The sequence below is a fragment of the Drosophila persimilis genome, unplaced genomic scaffold (assembly GCF_003286085.1).
Source record: "Drosophila persimilis strain 14011-0111.01,24,50 unplaced genomic scaffold, DperRS2 tig00000002-arrow-pilon, whole genome shotgun sequence".
NCBI lineage: Eukaryota > Metazoa > Arthropoda > Insecta > Diptera > Drosophilidae > Drosophila > Drosophila persimilis.
In genome coordinates, this window is record NW_020825289.1 from 6897556 (window position 1) to 6913480 (window position 15925).

A 15925-nucleotide genomic window follows, 5' to 3' on the forward strand; every position below is an offset into this window, starting at 1 on the left:
CTCAAACTTCCCGCTTGATTGAAGGGAAACCACATTGGGTTTGGATGGAAACCCATCCGAGAGTTTCTGCCACTTAATCAAAGTTTAATTTGCCGGCAAATGTGAAATAGTTTCCTGATTACCTGCCAGGAAAGTTGGGGATCCAAAGAGTTTTAAGAGCACACCACAGCTCACTGCTCACAAACCCCATTCTGCCACAAGCAGGAATTTGCTCGTGAAATTTTCTGTTGCCTACCTTAAGGGGCACTTAAAAATGTCGAACCACAGAATGTTTTGTAAGCCAACAGTTTTATATTTAATTGCTTAATTACTGCTGCAGCTCCCCACCCCCTATAACATCCCTCCCTTCGTTCCTTCACTCTTCTCACTAAGCGGCTGCCGTTTATGCTTACGTCTCTCAAACTGTTTTATGACCCTGCGGCAAGGAGTCTTTATGACTGCCTCGAGTCCTCCTCTGCGGTGCAGCTGGCAGGCGGGTGCCAAACCAGAATTGCTGTCAAGCGGGCGTTTAGCCACTTCAGCCACCAACAACTTTAACTTCAACTTAAAGCTGAAGTTGAATTCAAGTTGAATACAAAACTTTTCATCCTTATATTATGTATGCTTTCCGCTTTTCTACAAACTACATTCCCGTGCAGACTTCGACCTTGGTCTTCATCATGCGAATGTGTTCGTGCCCTGCGTAGTCGCATTCCATCCCTTGACAGCTCAACAATGTGGACCTACATGATGGCTGCCGCCCGCGGAGATCGGGTTAACTCAATGATGTCCACCAGAAGACGCCCCGAAACCGAATCCCCAAAATACGGATACAAGTAAGTTTATACATCGAGAGAATGACTACTGTACTTATATGCATCGAAGCCTCTCCTCCCGCCCCATGTACCGCACCACCCGCTTCGTGGGACCCGCCTCCTCAGCGCCCGCCCAGTTGCAGCTGCCCCATCAATCGCACCACCAGCAGCCAGGGGCGTTGCCGGTCCCACCTCCACTCGAAGAGATTAGCGGTGGCTTGTTCGCTCCGTTTGCGCCAACCGCAGCGATTTCTGTCGAACAGGCAGCCAGCTCGATTCCCTTGGGAGCGGAAGCCGAGGAGCGCCTGGAGGTGCATCAACTTCATTATCCACGCAGAAGTTGGCAAAGAACCCATCGCCATAGAAATCAGGTTGAGGTGGATGACGACGAGGATGACGACGAGGATGATGATGATTTCGGTGGGGCCGATGGTGAGGACAACCAAGAGGAAGTCATTGCTCCGGCTGACCTGCAGCAGCATCGCCACAAGCACCACCAGCTGCAGAACCATCGTCACCAACGACAACAGCAGCAGCACCAGCAGCACTCCAGTGATCCCAGCTACGTGGAAAACGGCAGAAAGCTGATACAGGTAGGAAAAAAAGAAGAAAATGCACATCATTTTTCCATCATGGCCATCGTGGCGTACATATAATTTGATTGGAGCTGCAGATAACCGATAGCACAGAGCTGATAACTGATAAACGATAGCCCCTCCAACCCATAACCGATACATTATGGCCGCCATTGCTCTGGGCCAGCATTCAATTATGTGGAAATCTAATTAAGTAATTGCTTTAATTGATTGACTCCACTGCTGCCTGCAGGAATTGGCCTAGTTTCTGGCCATGCTCCATGCTCCATGCTTCATGCCCCATGCCCAATGCCCGTACCCCCACGGTCTGTCTCTTGTCACTCCAGGCAAATGCAAATGAACTGAGAAAACCTTCATAAACTTGACCTTGCCGATAATCGCGTTTTAATTACTTCCTCTATTGTCACGTAGCCCAGGCATCGCCATCGCCCCAAGCAGTCGTCGACCGACACCGCCCGTCGCCAGTTGAATGCCATTTTCGGTTACCCGCAGATATTTTTATTAGCACGTGTCAATCGACTTAAAACACAGCCGAAAAAAATAGGAGAGGGAAAGACAAGAAAAGGCAGCACAATGGTTTCAAAGGAGAGGGGATTTATTCAAGGGGTTCGCTAAACAAAAACCTGAATACTCTAACAAAGAGCAGTTAAAGAAAGTATAAAGATAAATATGGGTATAGAAGAGGTACAGTTCGGTATCGCAATAAGGGGCAGCTGCTTTGAAGTTTAGGATCTTTAGATGGTTGGATAAACTATCTATAATCTTTGGGGTGTACTATCGTAACTTTCTCAAGTTCAAAACTATAGAAGCGTTATTGCAAAATCATAACTTTTTCTTTATTTGGATTGAGGCAATTTAGAAAATTAAAGACTCTTTGGGGTTGGCTTGTTATATAAGAAAACTTTTTATGGTTTCGCAAACTTTCACTAGCCAACAAAACACAAGGAAATCCTCTGTTTTATGTTTACAGTCGTGAAGCTCTATAGAATATACGCTAATAGATTAAAGGTTCTTCTTTTGAAGGATTTATGGCTTAACTTCAGTTAAAATCCCAGCAGGATACCGACTTTTTCTTACGGTTAACCGAAAACTCACCCATCTTTAATCTTGTGTTTCCCCTTCTTCAAATCAAACAACTTATCTTTGCTGCAGTTTGCGCTTCCTCTGCCATCCTCATCAGAAAGCTCTTGGTGTGTACCAGGCCCATGTCCTATCGAGGATAATTGCATTACTTGGGTTTCCTTGTAAGTACGGGAAAGGAAACAAGGCACTCCGATCCGTGCCGGGCACTTCCTTTGACCCGCAGGGCTATAAATAAGTGAGTGTGTATTTTGGTCGAATGGCCAGTTTGCGAGAGCAGGAGGAGTCGCTGACGGGGCTCCAAGATGGGGGAGATTCGACAGTTGGCTCTGAGCAGCTGCTGCTCACAAGAGCACAAAGGAGCAGGAGCGCGCAACGGGTAGCAGGCGAAGCCAAGGACGACAACCAATATGACAGATAAGAGAGTCGATTCCAGTACCAGGTCCGCAAAGTATATGAAACGAGGAACCGTCAGCAGTAGCAGTAGCAGTGGCAGTAGTAGAAACAGAAGCTGAAACAGAAACAGACACAGAAACTGTTTCAATGTCATTTCATAAATGGCCCGATAGGAAAAGCAACAGCAATGCCAATGCCAATACCAATACCACCAGCAACGGAAAAACGCAATGAAATAAATAAAAATGAAAATGGAAAGCCCTCAAAGCCTTTTCCCTGTGTCTGCCCGCATGGACGCTGTCGACCAAATATTGGCTTGGCTCGACTCTGCCTGTTCTGTGGTTGTTGTTAATGCTTTTGAGGTGTGTTTCCAGTGTTTGGCCAGCAGGAGAGCTGAAAGAGCTGAGAGAGCAAGGCAAACTGAGGTAAGAAAAACCCCAAACTGCCGTCATTGTGGTTACATAAAGGTCCATTACTCAAAACGGACAGCCAGGACAGTTGGTGGCAGACAGGGCGGAGGAACTTTATAGAATTGGCATTGAAAATATGACAAGTCTCGTGCCAATCTAAAATAGTTACAAGTTCTTGAAGTTGAACAGCCTCGACCACCCTGTCATCTAGTCAGGCAGCGCCATTAAACCGATTAATGAACTCTATTTGCCTCGCCATACCTACCGCTCCCCCGCAGATGTAAGTACGGGTATGTACATGGATGTTGGCTCAATTGTTCAACCATCCATTGGCATGATGATGGCCGAGTATTGTAGCGGGTGTGCAATTTGAGAAGGCGGCAAGACACTCAACACGATGATGGCACACAGGGCGGCAGGGCGACATGGGACAGAGACAAAGAGTGGGACGGGACGGACCTCCAGAACAAACAGCAAAAGTGCGGGGAGCCCTCTCTCTCTGTGTCTGTCTGTCCGTTGGTTCTCCGGGACATTCCGCTTAGTCAAATTTTTTTTGCGCCATCGACAGTTGGGAAAAAACGCGTTCGCAGTCGGCAGCTTAGCTCTCCAGCAAGTAACTCTCCAGCAATACATAAAATACAAGAAAATAGACTGAAAAAAATAGAGGATAATTTATAATATAATATTATAAAATGTCAAACTCGTCAGCTAATGCGTTCGGTAAACAATCGAAAACAAGGCTTAAAAATTGAAGCAACAACAAGAACAGGAACGGGGACAATCGACAAGTGGATTTCCATATTGATGAGGGTCTCTCATCCATAGCGGAGGGCAACTGTAAAACAAAGGAGCGGACAGAACACAGCCAGAACAAACCAGTACAAAGCAGAACAAAGCAGTACAGATCAGTACAGTCAGGAGTTTCGTGCGGGAGAGGGAGACAACCGCATTAGTCAGTTTATTAAACAAGACTCGTTATCGTTTTTTCTCTCCTCTCCTCGCTCCACCCCACCCTCGACAGGCATCAGAGTTTATGGCCATTCAATCTGCACCGCAATTTGCATAATTTCCCACGTTCCCATCCAAATCACAATCAAATAAATAACAAACTACCCAAACCATTGGAGCAGTCCGAGTAGTTTGTTTTTCGCCCATTGCGAGTATCAATAACCAATAAGTGATAACGTGAAAGGGTAAACCTTCGAATCAATCGAGTGATAAGATACTAAAAGTTTTTCTTCGTCCATTAGAATGTTTTTCCCCTAAAGTAACAATCAATATTTGAAAGGGGATCCATGTGGCCAAACGGCTTTTTCTGGTTTAATGGAACAGCAGTCCTCGATATCCCTACCCGCCTATATCTGCTTACCAATACTGTTTGAACGATAAACGCTTTCATGGCGTCAGCTTACAACTTTTTAAGAGTTCATTCCCTCAATTAGAGTCCAGGTACCAAAAAGTCCACCAATAACGTCCACAAATACCAGTAATCATGCGATTTGGTATTTTTCAACTGATTTTTACGGTCCAAAAGCCGCTTAGTGTTTACTTCTTAAAAATATACTATCAAATTTCCAGAAGTCTTCAAAAATTTATGAAATTCCACGTACACACATGCACACAACAATAATACAATAATAATAATCCGCATATTGCGGTGAGGAGGATACATAGGTATATTTTTCAAAGAACTTTAAATGCAGGCCGATTGCACTGTTCAAATCGAGGATACTAGAACCGCTTGCCCGACTAGGGGATGTTCCCCTTATTCTTAGATCCAAATCAAATCTTTAATCTAATTTTTATTAAAGTAATGGCTATGCGAAGGTACCAACTCCAGATTTTGAAAATTCAGAGGCTCCGCAGCTACCTTTCTGTTCTGTTTTTTTTATGCGAGCAGCATAACAAAACGCACGCATGCAATAAACACCGCTATGAAAACGCTTGATTTGCTTAGCATAATGTTGACTGAGCTCTAAGCCCCGCCTCAATCATCCCACCCCTTTGGGGGACCGGACCTAACGGACTCGCAATTATGGAAATGATTGTGCAGCTCCAGCGCGGCCTTTGTGCCGTGAATGCCAATCAGGGCGGCCTGGTGATGGTGATTTTGATGATAATGCCGTTGGTGGTTCCCTGGGTCAGTGTTTCAATTTCGATTTCACAAAATATACCTCTCGAATTTCGCGCAACCTTGCAATTGGCCAACTGTTGCCATGACTCGGCGATGAGCTCATCGGAAACTAAAATCCAAATGTATTGAGCAGCAAGGAAATCTGTATATCACTTTGCCAGTTTGTCAATTCCATTGCAATTGATTTATTCAAAAGTGCGTTTAGTTTTTCTCATTATTTACGCCCGGTGCGGGTAGAGGTACTGGTACAGCCTTTCAACTTAATGAAAATGATGGCCCAAACAATTAAAAAACATTTAGATAGAATGTCAAAGCAACGACAGCGTCATCAATCTTGTCAAAATGGCCAAAGGCACACCACCACCCGCCACACAGGTCGTCGGGTCGGTTCCAAGTGCGTGGTCAATGAAGGACCAAAGTCGCCTGAGACATCATTGTACTGTTACTGTTGTTTGCGGCTTTTAATTAATTAAAACGCGGCATAGCGTTGTGGCAATGCAAATTAAGAAAATTGCAAAACAGCATTCCGTATTGACAACACAAGCGATGCGGCTTCGGGGCGTCGAAGCTTTGATACCCTTAGTGTTATTATGGGAGCTACATATGTACATGATATAGTCGTCTGATTTGGATTCTGGTAACAATTTATTGTAAAAGTAACCTAGATTATGTTCAAATGAAAAAAAAAATGATGTAGTCTTGTAGTCCATAGACTTGTTCCCAGGCGGTAATTCCAATTTTGTTTTGTTTTTAATTTATATTCTTATTGATTCCGATTTTTGGATCCCCCTCATAGTCAACATACCCTCTGCAGGAGGGGTATAGCCACGCTGTTGGCTGTTCTGTATGCCTGTCGTGGTTCGGTTCGGCTAATGTCGATGTCAACGTCGCTGCCCGCGGCGCTGCCTTGCCTTCAATGGCAACCAGCGAGTTGGCAGTCAGGCGGTTAGGCGGACGGACGGGCGGCAGTTGTACAGTATTAAAAAATAGCTTGACGTCGATATGCGCATGCGCGCAGCTTCTGCCCAAAAACTAACGGCTTTAATGGCTGTTTTCACTGTTATCAACGTTGTTTTTGTTGTTGCTTTAGGCTAAATTTGGAGAACAATCAAAGTGGAAGTGCTGAAAGTGGAAGTACTAGAAGGGGAAGTACTAAAAGTGGAAGTGAATTGTGATAAAATACAACGAAGAAGAAAGAGAAGGCGCAGACGAAGACGAAGAAGAGGAGGCTCCCGCTATTTGTATGCGACATTTCAAAGTCAAAGCCATGGTGCAATCATTGGATATAGCAGCCATAACGGGCCAGCAAACAGATGCGGTAAATCAGCATGAAAATACGTGTGTGTGTGTGTTTATGTGTATGTAAAAATGATTACACTGAGAGAAAAGAAGCAACAAGTGTGCAGAAATCGAAAAAAAGGACTGGAATCAAATATTCTCAAGAATATTATCCCAAAGAAATACAGTAAAATATCTCTTAGAGGGCAGTTTCGTTAGGCACTGACATAGTTTACTTCCTTTATCTATTTACGACACATACAAATGTATGTATATCCCTTTTTGAGCGACAAACTCGATGTATTGTCCCAATCTTCGTAATCGTATTCCATTCCCTATACACTCTGCTAGCGCCATGGCTGTCCGGCTTCTAGACGTTTAAATACTGAAACGTGACAAAAATAAATATAATTCCAAATATTGTTCATTAAAGACTTTTGTTGCCTTACAACGGCTTGAGGCATTGAATTTTCAATTTCGTTAATATTCCGACGCTCGTTTCCCTCAGTGTATGTTAACATGTAATGTCTTTTATTGTGTGTGTGCGACGAGTATGTGACCTTCGGGTTAGAACATAGACACACAGCGGGAGGCGTGGCATTGCATTGTCATTTGCCATTGCTCTGGGCCAACGCGGCGTATGAGTCATATTTTTTTGCGCTCCATCCTTTTTTCGCGTTGGAAGAGTGAAAGAGATGGTTTAATGGATTAACCGCTTCCAGCGTCTGATAAGCATTTATTAGCCTGTCAAGCACATCCCTTTAATGCCCGCAAGCCCAAGAGCTGTGTGTGTGAAGTGGTATAAATTCAGCGATGGGTTTTCCATAGAATATTCGCATCATAATCGTTTGGCTACTTTTCGACTGCAATCGTAATGGAAATCCGGTGGCTCCCCTTAAAGACTATACATGAAGATGTTTGGTGTTCCGTCTCCTTTGTCTGCGTCATTCCCTTGGCCACAAATGTTGGCAGACATAACAAAATTTAAGCACAAAACTTGGAAGCTGTCCAACTTTTAATGCGGTTAAAAGAGAGCCACCAAAGCGCTATATACCCAGCACGAAAGCGTTTCAATTAGGCAGCAACCGTATAAACTTTCTTTAACTTTCGTTTTCATTCCTCCCCCGAACAGGAGCCCAGCAAACAGAGCAAACCGTCGGCTTTGAGGCGAACCCTGCAGGCGTTGCGGCAACGTCTGACCAAACGGAATCGACCAAAGCCACCCGACTGGTTCCTGGAGAAGTTCTCGAATGCCACCAACACGGACAAGATTGGCAAGGGCTGTCCCATGATGGACGATGCGGCCCTCTCCAGCGAAATTCGAGGCAGCAGTGCCCTTTGCAACCGTCTCTCCGTGGACCCCACACTCCAGTCCCATTACAGGGTAAGTAAGCCCAACTGTAACTCAAATACAAACTCAAATTGCATCTGCAACTGCATCTACAGTGGCTGGCTGTGGTCTCGCTGGCCGTGCTCTACAACATCATATTCGTAATGGGTCGTGCCGTCTTCTGGGAGATCAATAAGAGTGCTCCTGCGGTTTGGTACACTCTGGATTATCTCTGCGATTTCATCTATCTGCTGGATACGCTTGTTCACATGCACGAGGGTAAGTTAACTGACATCTCTCCGTGCATTGTACCTGTAGCCGCCCTGTGTGTGCCACTGTGCGTGTTTGAGATTTAACTATGCAAATGAGACCCAGACCAAGCGAATCACTCGCTTTAAGCCGCCTCAGACAATGGCAATGGCAATGCTGTCGGCAAAGCCATTTGCCACGCATACGAAACCCATTTCAGTGCCACATACCCGGTACGTGTGTGTGCGTGGCAGGGCGGGGGCGTGGTTGAGTTGCCAAATGCAGGGATAAGCCAACCTTGACATTTTCCACAATGGCAACAAACGGTCTGATACCCTGCAGTGGAGAGCCAGCCATGAGGATATCATAAATTAGGAAAGAGGAATGTGAAATTTTCAGATCTGACAGCGTTAAGAATATTCAAGGGGATGAAGCGAAGTTTCTTTGATTGTTACATATGTAAATGGATAATAGGGAACCTTGAAAGTTCTTACACATGGATTGGGGTATCGAAATGCAGACTGGAACTAGAAATACACTCAAAAATATCTGAAAATAGTATTTTGCTGTCAAACATTTATAAATTAGAAGACACACTGGGCGTTAGAATGCGCCACAGTCCACCGCAATCAATTTCAAATCTCCAAATCCGTATTAGTCGTATCTTAAGCACAAAGGAAATCTATAAGGCCATCTATCATGCCAGAAGTTCGGGCTTCCGAAACATTAATCCCGAATAGCCTTGGGCTTATCCCAGGGTATCCCCACTTCGTACAATTAAGGTACAGAAGCATGGCTTATAAGCCCAGGGAACTGTAAAATATGCCACTGCATTAAGCTAGCAAAAGGCACACAACTGAAACAAAAGAGGAACCGCCAGTGGCGCTGGAATGTAGGAGAGGGGCGCATCTCAAAGCCTTAACCTTAAACTATTGTCTGCCTTGTCTACCGCAGGATTTCTGGACCAGGGTCTGCTCGTACGGGATGCCTTCCGGCTGCGAAGAAACTACTTCCACACGAAAGGCTGGTACCTGGACGTGCTCTCGATGATGCCCACGGATTTGGCGTACATCTGGTGGCCGCCGGAGACTTGCAGCAGCTTGTACCTGCCGTGTCCGGTGATTGTGCGACTGAATCGTCTGCTGCGCATCAACCGGCTCTGGGAGTGGTTCGACCGAACGGAGACGGCCACCGGCTATCCGAATGCCTTCCGAATCTGCAAGGTGGTGCTGGCCATCCTGGTGCTGATCCACTGGAACGCCTGCATGTACTTTGCCATCAGCTACGAGATTGGCTTCAGCTCAGACTCGTGGGTCTATAATCTGAATGGCACGAGGAACAACACACTGCAGCGGCAGTACATCTACAGCTTCTACTGGTCCACTCTAACGCTGACGACCATCGGAGAGACGCCCACTCCCGAGAACGATGTGGAGTATTTGTTTGTGGTGGCGGACTTTCTCGCCGGGGTCCTCATCTTTGCCACCATTGTGGGTGAGTCCGAGTTCGAGGGTAGAGGGTAGAGAGCAAAGAGGGAACCCTTTTAGATGGTTGGGTCCGGTTTATGTTTGCCTTCGGGTGAGGGTTGTTTACGCAAATATTTCGTCTGATCGTTTAATTGGTTCCAGAGTGACATCTGGGACATCAATGGGTATTAATTTACAGCCACGCACGTCAGGGTCTCGACCCACACGTACTCTCTGCCCCACTCAACCATCCCACCATCCATCCATCCGTCCCACATTATTCATTACGCTTTCAGTTCTTCTTTCCTTTCCTCAGTTCTCTTCAGTTGTGTTCAAGTTTGTTTTGTTTTGTTTGTTGGGTTGATTTGTTGCTGTCGCCTTCCGCCCGCCCTTTCTTTTTAACAAACGTGCCTTTTTATCATTTTTGTCGTTGCCCTTATCGCTGCCATTACCGTCCCGAGATGGGCAGCATTCTGTAGCAGCGGCACCAGCAGCAGCACCAGCAGATGCCAGACTTCTCCTCGACCTCATCCTGACTGTGCAAACAAATTTACTTACAATGATGAATGTCGAGTTCGTTTGGACAGGACTCACTGAGGCATCTCCTTCACACTACACTTTTCCATCACCACTCCACTCCACTCCACTCCATTCTACTCCCACAACAGTCTGTCATGGCCACCGGATGTGCCGCCATTAGTCGCCATTGTGCCATGTTACCCATGTGCCGGAATGGAGTCCAAAAGTGACATGGCTGCATGGTATAGGGTATGGGTTATGCCAGCGGGAAAACGCTTGACGAACCGGTTATGAAACTACCTTCATGAAATGCTTTCAGAAACGATCTTCTTCCTAGTGATGTCCCGAAAGATAATTTCGGGTTTTATATCGCTATCGGGTTAATCATTGACTGAATAAAACAACACTTCAAATCTCTTCTTTTTACCTCTATCAGGTAACATCGGTTCCATGATTTCCAATATGAATGTGGCCCGCGTCGAGTTCCAGAACCGCATGGATGGCGTGAAGCAGTACATGGCCTTCCGCCGCGTGGGTCATGAGTTGGAGGCGCGGGTGATCCGCTGGTTTGCGTACACCTGGTCCCAGAGTGGCGCCCTGGACGAGGAACGAGTGCTGGCCGCTCTGCCGGACAAGCTGAAGGCGGAGATTGCCATCCAAGTGCACATGGACACGTTGAAACAGGTGCGCATCTTCCACGACACAGAGCCAGGCCTACTGGAGGCCCTCGTGCTCAAGCTCAAGCTGCAGGTCTTCAGCCCCGGCGACTACATCTGTCGAAAGGGAGATGTGGGCAAGGAGATGTACATCGTGAAGCGGGGCAAGCTGTCGGTGGTGGGGGACAATGGAATCACCGTGTTGGCCACCCTGGGCGCCGGCTCCGTCTTCGGGGAGGTGTCCGTTCTGGAGATTGCCGGCAATCGGACGGGCAACCGACGTACCGCCAATGTCCGCTCCCTGGGCTACTCGGATCTGTTCTGCCTGGCCAAGCGGGATTTGTGGGAGACGCTGGCCGACTATCCCGAGGCCCGGTCCACCCTCACCCAGCGCGGCTGCCAGCTGCTGCGTAAGGATGGACTCCTGGACGAGCAGATATTTTCGGGTGCGTTACGAGCTCTACATAACCATCCTCGGGAATTCTCTATCCCTCAATCTCCATTCCAGACTCCCAGCGCGTGCATGACAGCATAGAGGGCGGCATCGAGAAGTTGGAGCTCTCCGTGGAGAACCTCAATATGCGCCTGGCCCGACTGTTGGCCGAGTACACGGCCAGCCAGGCCAAGATCAAGCAGCGACTGGCCAAGCTGGAAATGAAGTGAGTATTCCTCGAATCCTGTCCTCGCTAGCTCACCCAACACACTGTGCCCTTCTCTGTGTCCCCTTTTTCAGTGGCGGTGCTGGCACATGGCGCTTGGAAAGCGAGCCACAGACCCGAGCCCGCAGCGGACGTCTCTACTCGCTGCAGCCCAAGCGGCGCCCACGTTCGCGACCCGACGCGACTGCCAAAAGTGGCGAGGCTGCCAAGCAGAACACGCTCTAAGACCCCCAAAGACCCATCCAAACCAGACCAACCTCCGCCCCAGTGTCCGCCGGAATATAGTGATAAATGCATTAAAGTTGCAGAAGCGAAGATAGGGACGTTTGGCCAGGGGCCAAACTGTAGTTGAAGTCAAAGTTAGGGGCAGGTAAATCAATTTTTAATTTTTACAATTAGTTTTTAGAGAAATGGACAACAGGATTAGGGGTGTTGGCTGAGTGGAGGAGCACGACAGGGAAGGGAAGTGTAGATAACTTTATAAATTTATAAAATTATTCAAAACTGAATGTGCCTCAAAGTTTGTGTGTGTGTATGTATGTGTGTAATGATGGTTAGGTTAAGGGATGAGAGAGAAAGCAAGCCAGAGAGAGAGAGAGAGAGAGAGAGAAACAGAAGTGGTGGCCCAGGATGAGTCAGGCGCGTATAAAGCTAGCCCCTTACGATCCAATGTACATATATTAAGTATAGTCAAATTTTACAAGCGAACAACCGACTGTTTGCCTAGGCTAGGATCATTTTACAATAAACCTGATGGGAGGATTACTGGAAAAGGGCATCCAAACTGTAAACCACTCCAATACAATATAGCGAACAAACAACTGACCAACAAGAGACATTGCTGAACTACCTAGAACAGGAGTAGAGAAGAGTCTAATGATATGTAGACGGGGATCATGAGTCAGAACTGCATTTCCTGTAGAGGACACCACAATTTCGCTTTAAGGACAACCCCAAACAAAAAAAGCCCAAGCGACTTCAAGGAAAACGTTAACAAAAAGCTTACAAAGCTACCAAACAAAAACAAGGACAAACGAAACAAAACAAAAATGAAACGAACACACAAAACAAGTATAAATGAAAATAAAATGTATTTTTATATTAGTCGTAGACACTGAATGTATGTATGATGTATGTATATTGTATATTTGTAAGTTCAGATACAGAAGAATAAACGAGAATCGAGTCAAGTTATTCGGAATAAGCGTAAGCGTATCCGCCCCTAGTACGAGTACTCCGTCCCCATGTGCTGAGACGGATAAATGCAAATCACCTCGAGCGTCGAGCCTCCGGTTCCACTCGGATCCTTTGTGCCGGCTCTAATGACATATTCGAGTGCGTAGACAAGCCGGGAAACTGGCGAAGAAAAGGAGGAAAAGAAACAACAAAGTAAATAAATGCAGACGCATTGAGGAAAGTGACAGCGACACGCGTTGGCTTTTTAGGTGCCACATCGACTTTGTGTGCCGCGCACCACGAGGCGTATGAGCAATGCCACAGCAAAAGAGAGCAAAAAAGAGCGGAGGGGAGTTGGGGTAGATGGGACAGTAAGAAGCTGAATTTGGGGGGGAAAGACGATTGTGGAGCCATGTGGAACCCCGAAATGGTCGCATCATGCCGTAAGTGCAGTAAAAAATCAATTTTAGCAAAATGTTGAAAAATACGCGTACACTCAAAAGCCCCAAAAACAGGGGCTGCGGAACGACTCAGCAGAGCCTTCCTTAGCCCCCTTTAAAATCATTCGGGCACGGCATGGGCCACGTGAGTGGAGCTGATTTCATCAACGACGGGGTGCCTGCCGGTAGAAAATGACTGACAATAAAATGTTGACGCAGTCAAAGAGCATTATGAAAATACAGGGTGACTCAAAGCGATTGGATTAAGTGGATTGGAGTTCGTGGTCCCATATATGAAAAGATCTGGTAGATGGTAGATACCACCTGCTGGTGGTAATTGTGCTGGTTTGTGGTATTCTTTCACGAAACCACATTAAAGAAAATTCTTTCATTGATTTGGTTTAAGGGTTTCTCAAACTCCATTCTTGAATATGTAATATACTTGACAAGCTAAAGGGATTTTCTTATTCTTTTCTTTATTCATTTTTCCTCTTGATGTTCATGAGGGTTAATGTGATTGATTAGGGCTGTTTGACTGGGCTGTTAACAGCGTCTCGTCCACCATTTCAGGACACTGAAGTAGCTGCGACACTCCTTCACTAAGGGAAAGCGTTCTTATTCCAAAAAGCCTTGTTTTTAAATTTTTAAACATATAAAACCAATAGAATACTGCTCGTCCCTCATTCTTGATAATGGAAAATCATAAAGAAGTACTTTAGAGTACTTGATTGATGCTAGGCGGATCTCTGTTTATTCCATTCAACAGAATGCCCTGATTTTCCATTCATTTTATACTATCTAAACATTTTCAAGAGCCTCAGTATCAAAAACGGTAGTAAAATAAAATCATGTCCGCAAAAGAACGACATGACATGCGGACGATGCGGTGCCTGCGGTGCATGCAGGAGGTTCAGTGCTCGCGATATGACACAAACGCCCTGCTAACTCACATCCAGGAGAAGCACCCCGAGATCTTCGAGCGCGACGACGACAAGATTAAGAACCTGTACAAGCTGGCCGCCGAGCATGGGGTGAGCGAGGAGCGAGTGTCCCAGATCGGCAAGATGACGGGCCTGACCGAGGCGCAGATGGCCGATGAGGCGGAGCGTTGTAAGTGAAGGGAGTGGGCTAAATCGAGAGTCACCTCTGACTGTGTTGATTGCAGACATTGCGAAGCATCCGAGCAGTGGACGTAGCGGAGCATCTGGGAAGGAAGCGGAAGGATCTGAGAATCAGTCAGGCTCCACCAAGCAGCGCGGCAACCCGGCGACCAATGACAAGACCATGAAGAACCGACAACAGTGCTATCGGGCCTCAATCGAGCACTGGTCACCCTTGGACGGAGTCATCTACTGCCCCAGCTGCAGCTGCAATCGCCGGCCGTTGATTAAGTCCAGGACGGAGGTCATTACTAACCATGGCTGTGCCGCCTCGTGCGTGATCAGCTGCTGGCCGCTCTGCTTCCTGCCCTGCCTCTTGCCGCCGGAGAATCGCGAGTACCTTTACTGCTCCAACTGCAAGACCTTCCTGGGCATCTACGATCGGGAGAAGAACTGCGTCAAGCCGAGCAGGGAGTTTGTGCCCAGCGCCCGTGATGGCGCAAAGACGTCGTAAAGACTATCAGCATATGGGGGTGTTTTATATATGTTTCAAATTGTTCGTACTATTATATATTTGGCAAGCTTTCTTGTAAGCTTTTACAGCTTTAACCTAGTCGATTCAGAAACCATTTTCCTCATTGGCTCGCTGGAACGGTGACCACAACGGTTTGTGTTTGGATTTGAGTTTGTCCGCGGCTTTGTAGTCGGGCATGTGTTTCATCGGCATCCTTTTCGGCCTGTTTCTTTACTCGATCGGCCAAGATCCTTTCCCGCGAATTCTCAGCCCGCTTGGCCAGGACCTTCTCACGGGACTTCTGGGCCCGTTCGGCACAGTCCTTGGGGCGGGTCTTCAGCGTCATGTCGTCCACGGCCGCCTTGCGTTTAGCCGACTTGGAGATGCAGCGCTCCATGCAGCTGATGGCGACAAACCGTCCGATGAAGCAGCCACACTGGGAGCAGTAGTGATTGATGTCCGTTCGGCCAGGCCACTTCTTGCTGAAGGAAGAGAATTTATCCAATTAATTCTCTTAATTCCAAGGGAATACGTATAGGCCCACACCCACCAGAGGTTGGCGAAGCCGAGGAAGCGCTGAAAACAGGTGACGGCCTCCAGCTGGACGACACTCCACTCGGACCGCTCGCAGGCGGGACAGTGGACCCATGTGGACTCGGGTTTCAGGTGGCCCACTTGCTGCTTGGGCGCTATGCTGATGGCTATGATCTGCGGCTCGTCCATGCCCATGTTGTGCTGTCTACTGCTGCCCGCTGACTGACTGAACATGGCCAGAGAATGTGAATCGAACGGAAAAGAGAACCAGAGAGCGAGAGATTGTGCCTCTCTCGTGTGGTGAGGCGTTGGTCTGGTAATTAATTAGGCGCGTGGAACACATTGAATAGATCTCTTTATTGTTTGCTACATTTGAATGATCTCCCTATAGCTGGGGCCTGCGGTACACGCCCAAGTACTCGCCACAGGCGCCGCAATGATGCCTCTTCGTGCAGAAGCGCAGCCAGGAGCGGACCACCCGCGTCTTGGCCTTGGTGCTGCAGTGGGGGCAGGTGATCTCGTTGGGACCAGGCCCGACGGCAAAGTATACGGGCAAAAGATCCTGGGCCATGGCGAACTGAATCAAATGATCGG

General features: G+C 47.2%; 4 protein-coding genes across 5 annotated transcripts; 2 read left to right on the plus strand and 2 right to left on the minus strand.

Moving 5' to 3' along the window:
- Positions 1-714: 714 nt before the first annotated feature.
- LOC6590741 (cyclic nucleotide-gated cation channel subunit A) lies at positions 715-12580 on the plus strand. 2 transcript variants are annotated; one of them, XM_026985835.1, is made up of 8 exons: positions 715-815; positions 865-1387; positions 7821-8072; positions 8135-8297; positions 9222-9761; positions 10689-11354; positions 11417-11567; positions 11642-12580. In XM_026985835.1, the coding sequence occupies exons 1-8, from the start codon at positions 715-717 to the stop codon at positions 11790-11792; spliced, it is 2547 nt and encodes an 848-aa protein (XP_026841636.1). In that variant the 3' UTR covers positions 11793-12580. The 2 variants fall into 2 exon arrangements, with proteins under 2 accessions (XP_026841636.1, XP_026841637.1); XM_026985836.1 differs by lacking the exons at positions 715-815; positions 865-1387 and adding an exon at positions 6612-6728.
- A 1427-nt stretch (positions 12581-14007) lies between these two features.
- On the plus strand, positions 14008-14872 carry LOC6590742. Its single transcript, XM_002015969.2, has 2 exons — positions 14008-14293; positions 14349-14872. The coding sequence occupies exons 1-2, from the start codon at positions 14032-14034 to the stop codon at positions 14795-14797; spliced, it is 711 nt and encodes a 236-aa protein (XP_002016005.1). The 5' UTR covers positions 14008-14031; the 3' UTR covers positions 14798-14872.
- LOC6590927 lies at positions 14821-15535 on the minus strand. Its single transcript, XM_002015970.2, has 2 exons — positions 15348-15535; positions 14821-15279 (listed from the first exon to the last, which is right to left on the minus strand). Exons 1-2 carry the CDS (start codon positions 15524-15526, stop codon positions 14919-14921), a joined length of 540 nt encoding a protein of 179 aa, XP_002016006.2. The 5' UTR covers positions 15527-15535; the 3' UTR covers positions 14821-14918.
- A 134-nt stretch (positions 15536-15669) lies between these two features.
- On the minus strand, positions 15670-15921 carry LOC113565236. Its single transcript, XM_026986917.1, has one exon. It carries the CDS (start codon positions 15900-15902, stop codon positions 15717-15719), a length of 186 nt encoding a protein of 61 aa, XP_026842718.1. The 5' UTR covers positions 15903-15921; the 3' UTR covers positions 15670-15716.
- Between the last annotated feature and the right edge of the window lie 4 nt (positions 15922-15925).

Excerpts from the sequence above, each read along its gene's own strand:
- LOC6590927 (XM_002015970.2), bottom strand. The coding sequence starts at position 15,526 with ATGGGCATGGACGAGCCGCAGATCATAGCCATCAGCATAGCGCCCAAG. Across the intron at positions 15,280-15,347 it reads CTCGGCTTCGCCAACCTCTG|CAAGAAGTGGCCTGGCCGAA; the intron begins GTGGGTGTGGGC and ends CTCTTCCTTCAG.
- LOC6590742 (XM_002015969.2), top strand. The coding sequence starts at position 14,032 with ATGTCCGCAAAAGAACGACATGACATGCGGACGATGCGGTGCCTGCGG. Across the intron at positions 14,294-14,348 it reads GGCCGATGAGGCGGAGCGTT|ACATTGCGAAGCATCCGAGC; the intron begins GTAAGTGAAGGG and ends TGTTGATTGCAG.
- LOC6590741 (XM_026985835.1), top strand. The coding sequence starts at position 715 with ATGTGGACCTACATGATGGCTGCCGCCCGCGGAGATCGGGTTAACTCA. Across the intron at positions 1,388-7,820 it reads ACGGCAGAAAGCTGATACAG|GAGCCCAGCAAACAGAGCAA; the intron begins GTAGGAAAAAAA and ends TCCCCCGAACAG. Across the intron at positions 8,073-8,134 it reads CACTCCAGTCCCATTACAGG|TGGCTGGCTGTGGTCTCGCT; the intron begins GTAAGTAAGCCC and ends CTGCATCTACAG.
- LOC113565236 (XM_026986917.1), bottom strand. The coding sequence starts at position 15,902 with ATGGCCCAGGATCTTTTGCCCGTATACTTTGCCGTCGGGCCTGGTCCC.